The sequence below is a fragment of the Engystomops pustulosus genome, unplaced genomic scaffold (assembly GCF_040894005.1).
Source record: "Engystomops pustulosus unplaced genomic scaffold, aEngPut4.maternal MAT_SCAFFOLD_183, whole genome shotgun sequence".
Classification (NCBI taxonomy): Eukaryota; Metazoa; Chordata; class Amphibia; order Anura; family Leptodactylidae; genus Engystomops; species Engystomops pustulosus.
Genome location: NW_027285063.1, coordinates 69,858 through 83,655, shown reverse-complemented (window position 1 = coordinate 83,655; position 13,798 = coordinate 69,858). Strand labels below are relative to the sequence as shown.

Below are 13,798 nucleotides of genomic sequence, written 5' to 3'. Positions count from 1 at the left end.
CACTGAGCTGTATAATGTGAGATGGAAGTAGCATGGCTCAAGGAGGAAAGTATATTATTTTACACTGAGCTGTATACTGTGAGATGGAAGGGGCACGGCTGAGGAAGTAAAGTATTTTATATTACACCGTGCTGTATACTGTGAGATGGAAGGGGCATGGCTGATGGAGGAAAGTCTTCTATATTACACTGAGCTGTATACTGTGAGATGGATGGAGGCACGGCTATGGGAGGAAAGTATTTTATATTACACCGTGCTGTATACTGTGAGATGGAAGGGGCATGGCTGATGGAGGAAAGTATTCTATATTACACTGAGCTGTATACTGTGAGATGGATGGAGGCACGGCTATGGGAGGAAAGTATTTTATATTACACCGAGCTGTATACTGTGAGATGGAAGGGGCATGGCTGAGGGAGGAAATTATTTTATATTATACTGAGCTGTATACTGTGAGATGGAAGGGGCACAGCTGAGGGAGGAAAGTATTTCTATATTACACAGAGCTGTATACTGTGAGATGGAAGGGGCACGGCTAAAGGAGGAAAGTATTTTATATTACACTGAGCTGTATAATGTGAAATGGAAGGGGCACGGCTGAGGGAGGAAAGTATTTCTATATTACACAGAGCTGTATACTGTGAGATTGAAGTAGCTCGGCTGGAGGAGGAAAGTATTTTATATTACTCTGAGCTGTATACTGTGAGATGGAAGGGGGCACAGCTGAGGGAGGAAAGTATTTTATATTACACTGAGCTGTATACTGTGAGATGGAAGGGGGCACAGCTGAGGGAGGAAAGAATTTCTATATTACACTGAGCTGTATACTGTAAGATGGAAGGGGCACGGCTGAAGGAGGAAAGTATTTCTATATTACACGGAGCTGTATACTGTGAGATGGAAGGGGCACAGCTGATGGAGGAAAGTATTTTATATTACTCTGAGCTGTATACTGTGAGATGGAATGCGGCACGGCTATGGGAGGAAAGTATTTTATATTACACCGAGCTGTATACTGTAAGATGGAAGGGGCACGGCTGAGGAAGGAAAGTATTTTATATTACACCGAGCTGTATACTGTGAGATGGAAGGGGCACAGCTGAGGGAGGAAAGTATTTTATATTACACCAAGCTGTATACTGTGAGATGGAAGGGGCACGGCTTAGGAAGGAAAGTATTTTATATTACACCAAGCTGTATACTGTGAGAAGGAAGGGGCACAGCTGAGGGAGGAAAGTATTTTATATTACACCAAGCTGTATACTGTGAGATGGAAGGGGCACGGCTGAGGAAGGAAAGTATTTTATATTACACCAAGCTGTATACTGTGAAATGGAAGGGGCACAGCTGAGGGAGGAAAGTATTTTATATTACACGGAGCTGTATACTGTGAGATGGAAGGGGCACGGCTGAGGAAGGAAAGTATTTTATATTACACCAAGCTGTATACTGTGAAATGGAAGGGGCACAGCTGAGGGAGGAAAGTATTTTATATTACACAGAGCTGTATACTGTGAGATGGAAGTAGCACGGCTGACTGAGGAAAGTATTTCCATATTACACGGAGCTGTATACTGTGAGATGAAAGGGGCACGGCTGAGGAAGGAAAGTATTTTATATTACACCTTGCTGTATACTGTGAGATGGAAGGGGCACGGCTGAGGGAGGAAAGTATTTTATATTACACTGAGCTGTATACTGTGAGATAGAAGGGGCACGGCTGAGGGAGGAAAGTATTTTATATTACACTGAGCTGTATACTGTGAGATGGAAGGGGCACGGCTGAGGGAGGAAAGTATTTTATATTACACAGAGCTGTATACTGTGAGATGGTAAGAGTCACGGCTGATGGAGGAAAGTATTTCTATATTACACCGAGCTGTATACTGTGAGATGGAAGGGGCACGGCTGAGGGAGGAAAGTATTTCTATATTACACTGAGCTGTATACTGTGAGATGGTAGGAGTCACGGCTGAGGGAGGAAAGTATTTCTATATTACACTGAGCTGTATACTATGAAATGCAAGGGGCACGGCTGAGGGAGGAAAGTATTTTATATTACACCGAGCTGTATACTGTGAGATGGAAGGGGAACGGCTGAGGGAGGAAATTATTTTATATAATACTGAGCTGTATACTGTGAGATGGAAGGAGGCACTGCTGAGGGAGGAAAGTATTTTATATTAGACCGAGCTGTATACTGTGAGATGGAAGGGGGGATGGCTGAAGGAGGAAAGTATTTTATATTATATTATATGGAGCTGTATACTGTGAGAAGGTAGGAGGCACGGCTGAAGGAGGAAAGTATTTTGTATTACACCGAGCTGTATACTGTGAGATGGAAGGGGCACGGCTGAGGAAGGACAATATTTCTATATTATATTGAGCTGTATACTGTGAGATGTAAGGGGGGACGGCTGAGGGAGGAAAGTATTTCTATATTACGCTGAGCTGTATACTGAGAGATGGAAGGGGCACGGCTGAAGGAGGAAAGTATTTCTATATTACACCGAGCTGTATACTGTGAGATGGAAGGGGCATGGCTGAAGGAGGAAAGTATTTCTATATTACACGGAGCTGCATACTGTGGGATTGAAGGATGCACGGCTATGGGAAGAGAGTATTTCCATATTACACGGAGCTGTATACTGAGAGATGGAAGGGACATGGCTGAGGGAGGAAAGTATTTCTATATTACACTGAGTTGTATACTGAGAGATGGAAGGGGCACGGCTGAGGGAGGAAAGTATTTTATATTACACTGAGCTGTATACTGTGAGATGGAAGGGGCACAGCTGAGGGAGGAAAGTATTTCTATATTACACGGAGCTGTATACTGTGAGATGGAAGGGGCACAGCTGAGGGAGGAAAGTATTTCTATATTACACGGAGCTGTATACTGTGAGATGAAAGGGGCATGGCTGAGGAAGGAAAGTATTTTATATTACACTGAGCTGTATACTGTGAGATGGAAGTAGCACGGTTGAGGGAGGAAAGTATTTCTATATTACACTGAGCTGTATACTGTGAGATGGAAGGGGCACGGCTATGGGCGGAAAGTATTTTATATTATACTGAGCTGTATACTGTGAGATGGAAGGGGCACGGCTGATGGAGGAAAGTAATCTATATTACACTGAGCTGTATACTGTGAGATGGAAGGAGGCACGGCTAAGGGAGGAAAGTATTTTATATTACACCGAGCTGTATACTGTGAGATGGAAGGGGCACAGCTGAGGGAGGAAAGTATTTCTATACTACACGGAGCTGTATACTGTGAGATGGAAGGGGCACAGCTGAGGGAGGCAAGTATTTCTATATTACACGGAGCTGTATACTGTGAGATGAAAGGGGCATGGCTGAGGAAGGAAAGTATTTTATATTACACTGCGTTGTATACTGTGAGATGGAAGTAGCACGGCTGAGGGAGGAAAGTATTTTATATTACACTGAGCTTTATACTGTGAGATGGAAGGGGCACGGTTGAGGGAGGAAAGTATTTTTATATTATACTGAGCTGTATACTGTAAGATGGAAGGAGGCACGGCTAAGGGAGGAAAGTATTTTATATTACACCGAGCTGTATACTGTGAGATGGAAGGGGCACGGCTGAGGGCGGAAAGTATTTTATATTACACGGAGCTGTATACTGTGAGATAAAAGGGGCACGGGTGATGGATGAAAGTATTTCTATATTACACTGAGCTGTATACTGTAAGATGGAAGGAGGCACGGCTAAGGGAGGAAAGTATTTTATATTACACCGAGCTGTATACTGTGAGATGGAAGGAGGCACGGCTGAGGGCGGAAAGTATTTTATATTACACGGAGCTGTATACTGTGAGATGGAAGGGGCACGGCTGATGGAGGAAAGTATTTTATATTACACTGTGCTGTATACTGTGAGATAGAAGGGGCACGGTTGATGGATGAAAGTATTTCTATATTACACTGAGCTGTATACTGTAAGATGGAAGGAGGCACGGCTAAGGGAGGAAAGTATTTTATATTACACCAAGCTGCATACTATGAGATGGAAGGGGCACAGCTGAGGGAGGAAAGTATTTTATATTACACTGAGCTGTATACTGTGAGATAAAAGGGGCACGGTTGATGGATGAAAGTATTTCTATATTACACTGAGCTGTATACTGTAAGATGGAAGTAGCACGGCTGAGGGAGGAAAGTATTTCTATATTACACCGAGCTGTATACTGTGAGATGGAAGGGGCATGTCAGAGGGAGGAAAGTATTTTATATAACACTGAGCTGTATACTGTGAGATAAAATGGGCACGACTGAGGAAGGAAAATATTTCTATATTGCACTGAGCTGTATACTGTGAGATGGAAGGGGGGACGGCTGAGGGAGGAAAGTATTTTGTATAACACTGAGCTGTATACTGTGAGATGGAAGGGGCACGGCTAATAAAGCCAAGGAGTAAGATCACTTACCAACCCTTTATACCCCTCTGTGACCATCGCCTCTCCTCTATACCCCCCCCCCCCCCCCCCCCCGCCAGCTCCCACATCTTCACCTCACGTTTTGTCTGGTGATTTAACATAAAACACACAAAGATCAGTTCAGTAAAAACACTTTACTCATCAAAAACTTCAGAAAAATAATTTATATATTTATCATTTACTCAATATCCATCTAAACTTTCATTCATATGAGACAAATATACAAGAAATACAAACAAGGCTCCAGCTTTCCAGACTTTCCCCCTTTTCAACCAAGGATGATGGGAGAGCAACTAATACTGCGGCAGACACAGGAGAGGAAGGAACTGCAGAGATGGGTCATCGCTAAAGGGGCAGTGATTTCACAGGGCAAGATATGAGTTCAACAGAATGCCCCCCTTGTAAGACAGGATGTGCCCCCCTAAACACCCCCTATCCCCCTCAGAGGTCTGAACGCACCCACTCCCCCCCCATATAGGGTAGAACGCACCCACATCCCCCCATATAGGGCAGAACTCACCCACTCCCCCCATCTATAGGGCAGAACGCACCCAGTTCCCCATATAGGGCAGAACGCACCCACTTCCCCATATAGGGCAGAACGCACCCACTTCCCCATATAGGGCAGAACGCACCCACTCCCCCCCATATAGGGCAGAATGCACCCACTTCCCCCCCATATAGGGCAGAACGCACCCACTCCCCCCCCCCATATAGGGCAGAATGCACCCAGTTTGCCCCTATAGGGCAGAACGCACCCAGTTCCCCATATAGGGCAGAACGTAATCACTTCCCCCCTATAGGGCACAATGCACCAAGTTCCGCCATATAGGGCAGAACATAATAATTTCACCCCTATGGGGCAGGTGCGTCACTTTGCTGTTATAGATCTTCCTCCTGGAGTCACACAAGGAAACGTGACCAAGAAACAAGCCCAGGAAATAAATTGGCAAAATGACGGAAATCAGTGAACACAAAGTCAGTGATTGTTTCCTTCATCAAAAGACTCGACCCCGGAATCGCTGGCGGCGGCGCTGATCTTCTCCTGCCGCTTCCTCATGATCTCCTGCAGCTCCGAGCTCCCACTCATCTTCTGAAAGAGAAGGGATCGGTATTATCCACAACCCCAGGCATAGGGGAAGTAGGTAAGTGGTCACCTACAGACTGGGAGAACGGGGGAGGGTCACCCTCTTATCTCATCATTGGTAAACATGAGGTGAAGTTTATGGCCCAACACTGAGGCAACTCCCTGCAGCCACACGAGGCCCGACCACATCCCTGCCTAATTACCAGACGCAACTTCTGTAGTAACGAGGCGACACCTCCCAGACACGGAAATTACCTCCAGAGCCGCCTTCTGCACCGCGACCTGATTGTAGACTCTCGGCCCCTCCGGACAGACCGTCCTTAACTCGTCCTTTGTGAGGGAGAAGAGCTGCGCCCCGGTTAAGACCCCCAGACAATCGATGGTTCTGGAGAGGAATGATGGGGGATACAGTCACTAAAGGCACTAAGCACCAGGTCCCTGCGGGTCCATCCATATAAGACCAGCTGCAGTACTGGACTCGGCCACTACACATAGAATGGAGTTGTGACTTCCATCGTCAGAGCCAGCACTAAGCGTAGGGGCCCATAAGCTGCTAATAAATTCTTTCAAAATCAGACAATGAGATTTTCTGGATTTGTTTTCACATTTTGTCTCTTTTAGTTGAGGTTCTACCAATTACAGGAATCTCTCAGCTTTCTAAGAGGGACAATTTGTACAATTGGGGGCTGACTAAATATTTTTTTGCCCCACTATATATGATATATGTGGGAGCACAGTGTGGTCAGTTGTGGTGTGAGGGGTATATATGATATATGTGGGGGCACAGTGTGGTCAGTTGTGGTGTGAGGGGCATATATGATATATGTGGGGGTACAGTGTGGTCAGTTGTGGTGTGAGGGGTATATCTGATATATGTAGGGGTACAGTGTGGTCAGTTGTGGTGTGAGGGGTATATATGATATATGTGTGGGGCACAGTGTGGTCAGTTGTAGTGTGAGTGGTATATATGATATATGTGGGGGTACAGTGGGGTCAGTTGTGGTGCGAGGGGTATATATGATATATGTGGGGGTACAGTGTGGTCAGTTGTGGTGCGAGGGGTATATATGATATATGTGGGGGTATAGTGTGGTCAGTTGTGGTGTGAGGGGTATATATGATGTATGTGGGGGCACAGTGTGGTCAGTTGTGGTGTGAGGGGTATATATGATGTATGTGGGGGCACAGTGTGGTCAGTTGTGGTGTGACGGATATATATGATATATGAGGGGTACAGTGTGGTCAGTTGTGGTGTGACGGATATATATGATGTATGTGGGGGTACAGTGTGGTCAGTTGTGGTGTGAGGGGCATATATGATATATGTGGGGGCACAGTGTGGTCAGTTGTGGTGTGAGGAGTATATATGATATATGTGGGGGCACAGTGTGGTCAGTTGTGGTGTTAGGGGTATATATGATATATGTTGGAGGCACAGTGTGGTCAGTTGTGGTGTGAGGGGTATATATGATATATGTGGGGGCACAGTGTGGTCAGTTGTGGTGTGAGGAGTATATATGATATATTTGGGGGCACAGTGTGGTCAGTTGTGGTGCAAGCTGTATATATGCTATATGTGGGGGTAAAGGGTGGTCAGTTGTGGTGCGAGGGGTATATATGATATATGTGGGTGTACAGTGTGGTCAGTTGTAGTGTGAGGGGTATATATGATATATGTGGGGGCACAGTGTGGTTAGTTTTGGTGTGAGTGGTATATATGATATATGTGGGGTTACAGTGTGGTCAGTTGTGTGAGGGGTATATATGATATATGTGGGGGGCACAGTGTGGTCAGTTGTGGTGTGAGGGGTATATATGATATATGTGGGAGCGCAGTGTCATCAGTTGTGGTGTGAGGGGTATATATGATATATGTGGGAGCACAGTGTGGTCAGTTGTGGTGTGAGGGGTATATATGATATATGTGGGGGCACAGTGTGGTCAGTTGTGGTGTGAGGGGTAAATATGATATATGTGGGGGCACAGTGTGGTCAGTTGTGGTGTGAGGGGTATATATGATATATGTGGGGGTACAGTGTGGTCAGTTGTGGTGTGAGGGGTATATATGATATATGTGTTGTGCACAGTGTGGTCAGTTGTGGTGTGAGGGGTATATGTGATATATGTGTTGTGCACAGTGTGGTCAGTTGTGATGTGAGGGGTATATATGATATATGTGTGGGCACAGTGTAGTCAGTTGTGGTGTGAGGGGTATATGTGATATATGTGGGGGCACAGTGTGGTCAGTTGTGGTGTGAGGGGTATATATGATATATGTGGGAGTACAGTGTGGTCAGTTGTGGTGTGAGGGGTATATATGATATATGTGGGGTTACAGTGTGGTCAGTTGTGGTGTGAGGGATATATATGATATATGTGGCGGTACAGTGTGGTCAGTTGTGATGTGAGGGGTATATATGATATATGTGGGGGCACAGTGTGGTCAGTTGTGGTGTGGGGGGTATATATGATATATATTGGGGCACAGTGCAGTTAGTTGTGGTGTGAGGGGTATATATAATATATGTGGGTGCACAGTGTGGTCAGTTGTGGTGTGAGGGTTATATATGATATATGTGGGGGCACAGTGTGGTCAGTTGTGGTGTGAGGGGTATATATGATATATGTGGGAGTACAGTGTGGTCAGTTATGGTGTGAGGGGTATATATGATATATGTGGGGGTACAGTGATGTCAGTTGTGGTGTGAGGGGTATATATGATATATGTGGGGGCACAGTGTGTACAGTTGTGGTGTGAGGGGTATATATGATATATGTGGGGCACAGTGTGGTTAGTTGTGGTGTGAGGGGTATATATGATATATGTGGGGTACAGTGTGGTCAGTTATGGTGTGAGGGGCATATACGATATATGTCGGGGTACAGTGTGGTCAGTTGTGGTGTGAGGGGCATATATGATATATGTCGGGGTACAGTGTGGTCAGTTGTGGTGTGGGGGGTATATATGATATATGTGGGGTTACAGTGTGGACAGTTGTGGTGTGAGGGGTATATATGATATATGTGGGGGTACAGTGTGGTCAGTTGTGGTGTGAGGGTATATATGATATATGTGGGGGTACAGTGTGGTCAGTTGTGGTGTGAGGGGTATATATGATATATGTGGGGGTACAGTGTGGTCAGTTGTGGTGTGAGGGGTATATATGATACATGTGGAGGCACAGTGTGGTCAGTTGTGGTGTGAGGGTTATATATAATATATGTGGGGTACAGTGTGGTCAGTTGTGGTGTGAGGGGTATATATGATATATGTGGGGCACAGTGTGGTTAGTTGTGGTGTGAGGGGTATATATGATATATGTGGGGGTACAGTGTGGTCAGTTGTGGTGTGAGGGGTATATATGATATATGTGGGGATACAGTGTGGTCACTTGTGGTGTTAGGGATATATATGATATATGTGGGGGTACCGTGTGGTCAGTTGTGGTGTGGGGGGTATATATGATATATGTGGGGTACAGTGTGGTCAATTGTGGTGTGAGGGGTATATATGATATATGTAGGGGTACAGTGTGGTCAGTTGTGGTGTGAGGGGTATATATGATATATGTAGGGGTACAGTGTGGTCAGTTAATAATAAAAATATGATATATGTGGGGGTACAGTGTGATCAGTTGTGGTGTGAAAGGTATATATGATATGTGGGGGCACAGTTTGGTCAGTTGTGGTGTCAGGGGCATATATGATTTATGTGGGGGTACAGTGTGGTCAGTTGTGGTGTGAGGGATATATATGATATGTGTGGGGGTACAGTGTGGTCAGTTGTGGTGTGGGGAGTATATATGATATATGTGGGGGTACAGTGTGGTCAGTTGTGGTGTGAGGGGTATATATGATATATGTGGGTGGCACAGTGTGGTCAGTTGTGGTGTGAAAGGTATATATGATATGTGTGGGGGCACAGTGTGGTCAGTTGTGGTGTGAGGGATATATATGATATATGTGTGGGTACAGTGTGGTCACTTGTGTTAGGGATATATATGATATATGTGGGGGCACAGTGTGGTCAGTTGTGGTGTGGGGGGTATATATGATATATGTGGGGTACAGTGTGGTCAATTGTGGTGTGAGGGGTATATATGATATATGTAGGGGCACAGTGTGGTCAGTTAATAATAATAATATGATATATGTGGGGGTACAGTGTGATCAGTTGTGGTGTGAAAGGTATATATGATATGTGGGGGCACAGTGTGGTCAGTTGTGGTGTGAAAGGTATATATGATATGTGGGGGCACAGTGTGGTCAGTTGTGGTGTGAGGGATATATATGATATATGTGGGGGGCACAGTGTGGTCAGTTGTGGTGTGAGGGATATATATGATATATGTCGGGGTACAGTGTGATCAGTTGTGGTGTGAGGGGTATATATGATATATGTGGGGGGCACAGTGTGGTCAGTTGTGGTGCAAGCTGTATATATGATATACACTCACCGGCCACTTTATTAGGTACACCATGCTAGTCACGGGTTGGACCCCCTTTTGCCTTCAGAACTGCCTCAATTCTTCGTGGCATAGATACAACAAGGTGCTGGAAGCTCCTCAGAGACTTTGCTCCATATTGACATGATGGCATCACACAGTTGCCGCAGATTTGTCGGCTGCACATCCATGATGCGAATCTCCCGTTCCACCACATCCCAAAGATGTTCTATTGGATTGAGATCTGGTGACTGTGGAGGCCATTTGTGTCCAGTGACCTCATTGTCATGTTCAAGAAACCAGTCTGAGATGATTCCAGCTTTATGACATGGCACATTATCCTGCTGAAAGTAGCCATCAGATGTTACAGGGTACATTGTGCTCATAAAGGGATGGACATGGTCAGCAACAACACCATGACACCACCACCTCCAGCCTGACCCGCTGATACAAGGCAGGATGGATCCATGACACCACCACCACCAGCCTGACCCGCTGATACAAGGCAGGATGGATCCATGACACCACCAGCACCAGCCTGAGCCGCTGATACAAGGCAGGATGGATCCATGACACCACCACCACCAGCCTGACCCGCTGATACAAGGCAGGATGGATCCATGACACCACCACCACCAGCCTGAGCCGCTGATACAAGGCAGGATGGATCCATGACACCACCACCACCAGCCTGAGCCGCTGATACAAGGCAGGATGGATCCATGACACCACCACCACCAGCCTGACCCGCTGATACAAGGCAGGATGGATCCATGACACCACCACCACCAGCCTGACCCGCTGATACAAGGCAGGATGGATCCATGACACCACCAGCACCAGCCTGAGCCGCTGATACAAGGCAGGATGGATCCATGACACCAGCACCACCAGCCTGACCCGCTGATACAAGGCAGGATGGATCCATGACACCACCACCACCAGCCTGAGCCGCTGATACAAGGCAGGATGGATCCATGACACCACCACCACCAGCCTGAGCCGCTGATACAAGGCAGGATGGATCCATGACACCACCACCACCAGCCTGAGCCGCTGATACAAGGCAGGATGGATCCATGACACCACCACCACCAGCCTGACCCGCTGATACAAGGCAGGATGGATCCATGACACCACCACCACCAGCCTGAGCCGCTGATACAAGGCAGGATGGATCCATGACACCACCACCACCAGCCTCAGCCGCTGATACAAGGCAGGATGGATCCATGACACCACCACCACCACCAGCCTGAGCCGCTGATACAAGGCAGGATGGATCCATGACACCACCACCACCAGCCTGACCCGCTGATACAAGGCAGGATGGATCCATGACACCAGCACCACCAGCCTGAGCCGCTGATACAAGGCAGGATGGATCCATGACACCACCACCACCAGCCTGACCCGCTGATACAAGGCAGGATGGATCCATGACACCACCACCACCAGTCTGAGCCGCTGATACAAGGCAGGATGGATCCATGACACCACCACCACCAGCCTGAGCCGCTGATACAAGGCAGGATGGATCCATGACACCACCACCACCAGCCTGAGCCGCTGATACAAGGCAGGATGGATCCATGACACCACCACCACCAGCCTGACCCGCTGATACAAGGCAGGATGGATCCATGACACCACCACCACCAGCCTGAACCGCTGATACAAGGCAGGATGGATCCATGACACCACCAGCACCAGCCTGACCCGCTGATACAAGGCAGGATGGATCCATGACACCAGCAGCACCAGCCTGACCCGCTGATACAAGGCAGGATGGATCCATGACACCACCACCACCAGCCTGAGCCGCTGATACAAGGCAGGATGGATCCATGACACCACCACCACCAGCCTGAGCCGCTGATACAAGGCAGGATGGATCCATGACACCACCACCACCAGCCTGACCCGCTGATACAAGGCAGGATGGATCCATGACACCAGCACCACCAGCCTGAGCCGCTGATACAAGGCAGGATGGATCCATGACACCACCACCACCAGCCTGACCCGCTGATACAAGGCAGGATGGATCCATGACACCACCAGCCTGACCCGCTGATACAAGGCAGGATGGATCCATGACACCACCAGCCTGAGCCGCTGATACAAGGCAGGATGGATCCATGACACCACCACCAGCCTGACCCGCTGATACAAGGCAGGATGGATCCATGACACCACCACCAGCCTGACCCGCTGATACAAGGCAGGATGGATCCATGACACCACCACCACCAGCCTGAGCCACTGATACAAGGCAGGATGGATCCATGACACCACCACCACCAGCCTGAGCCACTGATACAAGGCAGGATGGATCCATGACACCCCCACCACCAGCCTGACCCGCTGATACAAGGCAGGATGGATCCATGACACCAGCACCACCAGCCTGAGCCGCTGATACAAGGCAGGATGGATCCATGACACCACCACCACCAGCCTGAGCCGCTGATACAAGGCAGGATGGATCCATGACACCACCACCAGCCTGACCCGCTGATACAAGGCAGGATGGATCCATGACACCACCACCACCAGCCTGACCCGCTGATACAAGGCAGGATGGATCCATGACACCACCACCACCAGCCTGACCCGCTGATACAAGGCAGGATGGATCCATGACACCACCACTATCAGCCTGAGCCGCTGATACAAGGCAGGATGGATCCATGACACCACCACCACCAGCCTGACCCGCTGATACAAGGCAGGATGGATCCATGACACCACCACCACCAGTCTGACCCGCTGATACAAGGCAGGATGGATCCATGCTTTCATGTTGTTGTACCATATTCTGACCCTACCATCCGAATGTCGCAGCAGAAATCGAGACTCATCAGACCAGGCAACGTTTTTCCAATCTTCTACTGTCCAATTTCGATGAGCTTGTGCAAATTGTAGCCTCAGTTTCCTGTTCTTAGCTGAAAGGAGTGGCACCCGGTGTGGTCTTCTGCTGCTGTAGCCCATCTGCCTCAAAGTTCGACGTACTGTGTGTTCAGAGATGCTCTTCTGCGTACCTTGGTTGTAACGGGTGGCGATTTGAATCACTGTTGCCTTTCTATCAGCTCGAACCAGTCTGCCCATTCTCCTCTGACCTCTGGCATCAACAAGGCATTTCCGCCCACAGAACTGCCGCTTACTGGATGTTTTTTCTTTTTCGGACCATTCTCTGTAAACCCTAGAGATGGTTGTGCGTGAAAATCCCAGTAGATCAGCAGTTTCTGAAATACTCAGACCAGCCCTTCTGGCACCAACAACCATGCCACGTTCACAGGCCACAAATCACCTTTCTTCCCCATACTGATGCTCGGGAGAACTGCAGGAGATTGTCTTGACCATGTCTACATGCCTAAATGCACTGCCGCCATGTGATTGGCTGATTAGAAATTAAGTGTTAACGAGCAGTTGGACAGGTGTACCTAATAATGTGGCCGGTGAGTGTATGTGGGGGTACAGGGTGGTCAGTTGTGGTGTTAGGGATATATATGATATATGTGGGGGTACAGTGTGGTCAGTTGTGGTGTCAGGGGCATATATGATGTATGTGGGGGTACAGTGTGGTCAGTTGTGGTGTGAGGGGCATATATGATATATGTCGGGGTACAGTGTGGTCAGTTGTGGTGTGAGGGGTATATATGATATATGTGGGGGCACAGTGTGGTTAGTTGTGGTGTGAGAGGTATATATGATATATGTGGGGGTACAGTGTTGTCACTTGTGGTGTTAGGGATATATATGATATGTGTGGGGGTACAGTGTGGTCAGTTGTGGTGTGG

General features: G+C 47.8%; 1 protein-coding gene across 5 annotated transcripts in view; it reads right to left on the bottom strand.

Moving 5' to 3' along the window:
- Positions 1-5,163: 5,163 nt before the first annotated feature.
- Positions 5,164-13,798, bottom strand: part of LOC140108793 (epidermal growth factor receptor kinase substrate 8-like) — a 74,690-nt gene continuing 66,055 nt past the window's right edge. For 3 of the 5 annotated variants that reach the window (XM_072131955.1, XM_072131957.1, XM_072131959.1), the window contains 2 exons: positions 5,806-5,935; positions 5,165-5,556 (listed from right to left, as the gene is read on the bottom strand). In XM_072131955.1, coding sequence (XP_071988056.1) covers positions 5,443-5,556; positions 5,806-5,935 — 244 coding nt within the window. In that variant the 3' untranslated portion in view covers positions 5,165-5,442. Of the gene's footprint in view, positions 5,557-5,805; positions 5,936-13,798 lie in introns of all 5 variants that reach the window. The other 2 variants (XM_072131956.1, XM_072131958.1) reach the window with 2 other exon arrangements.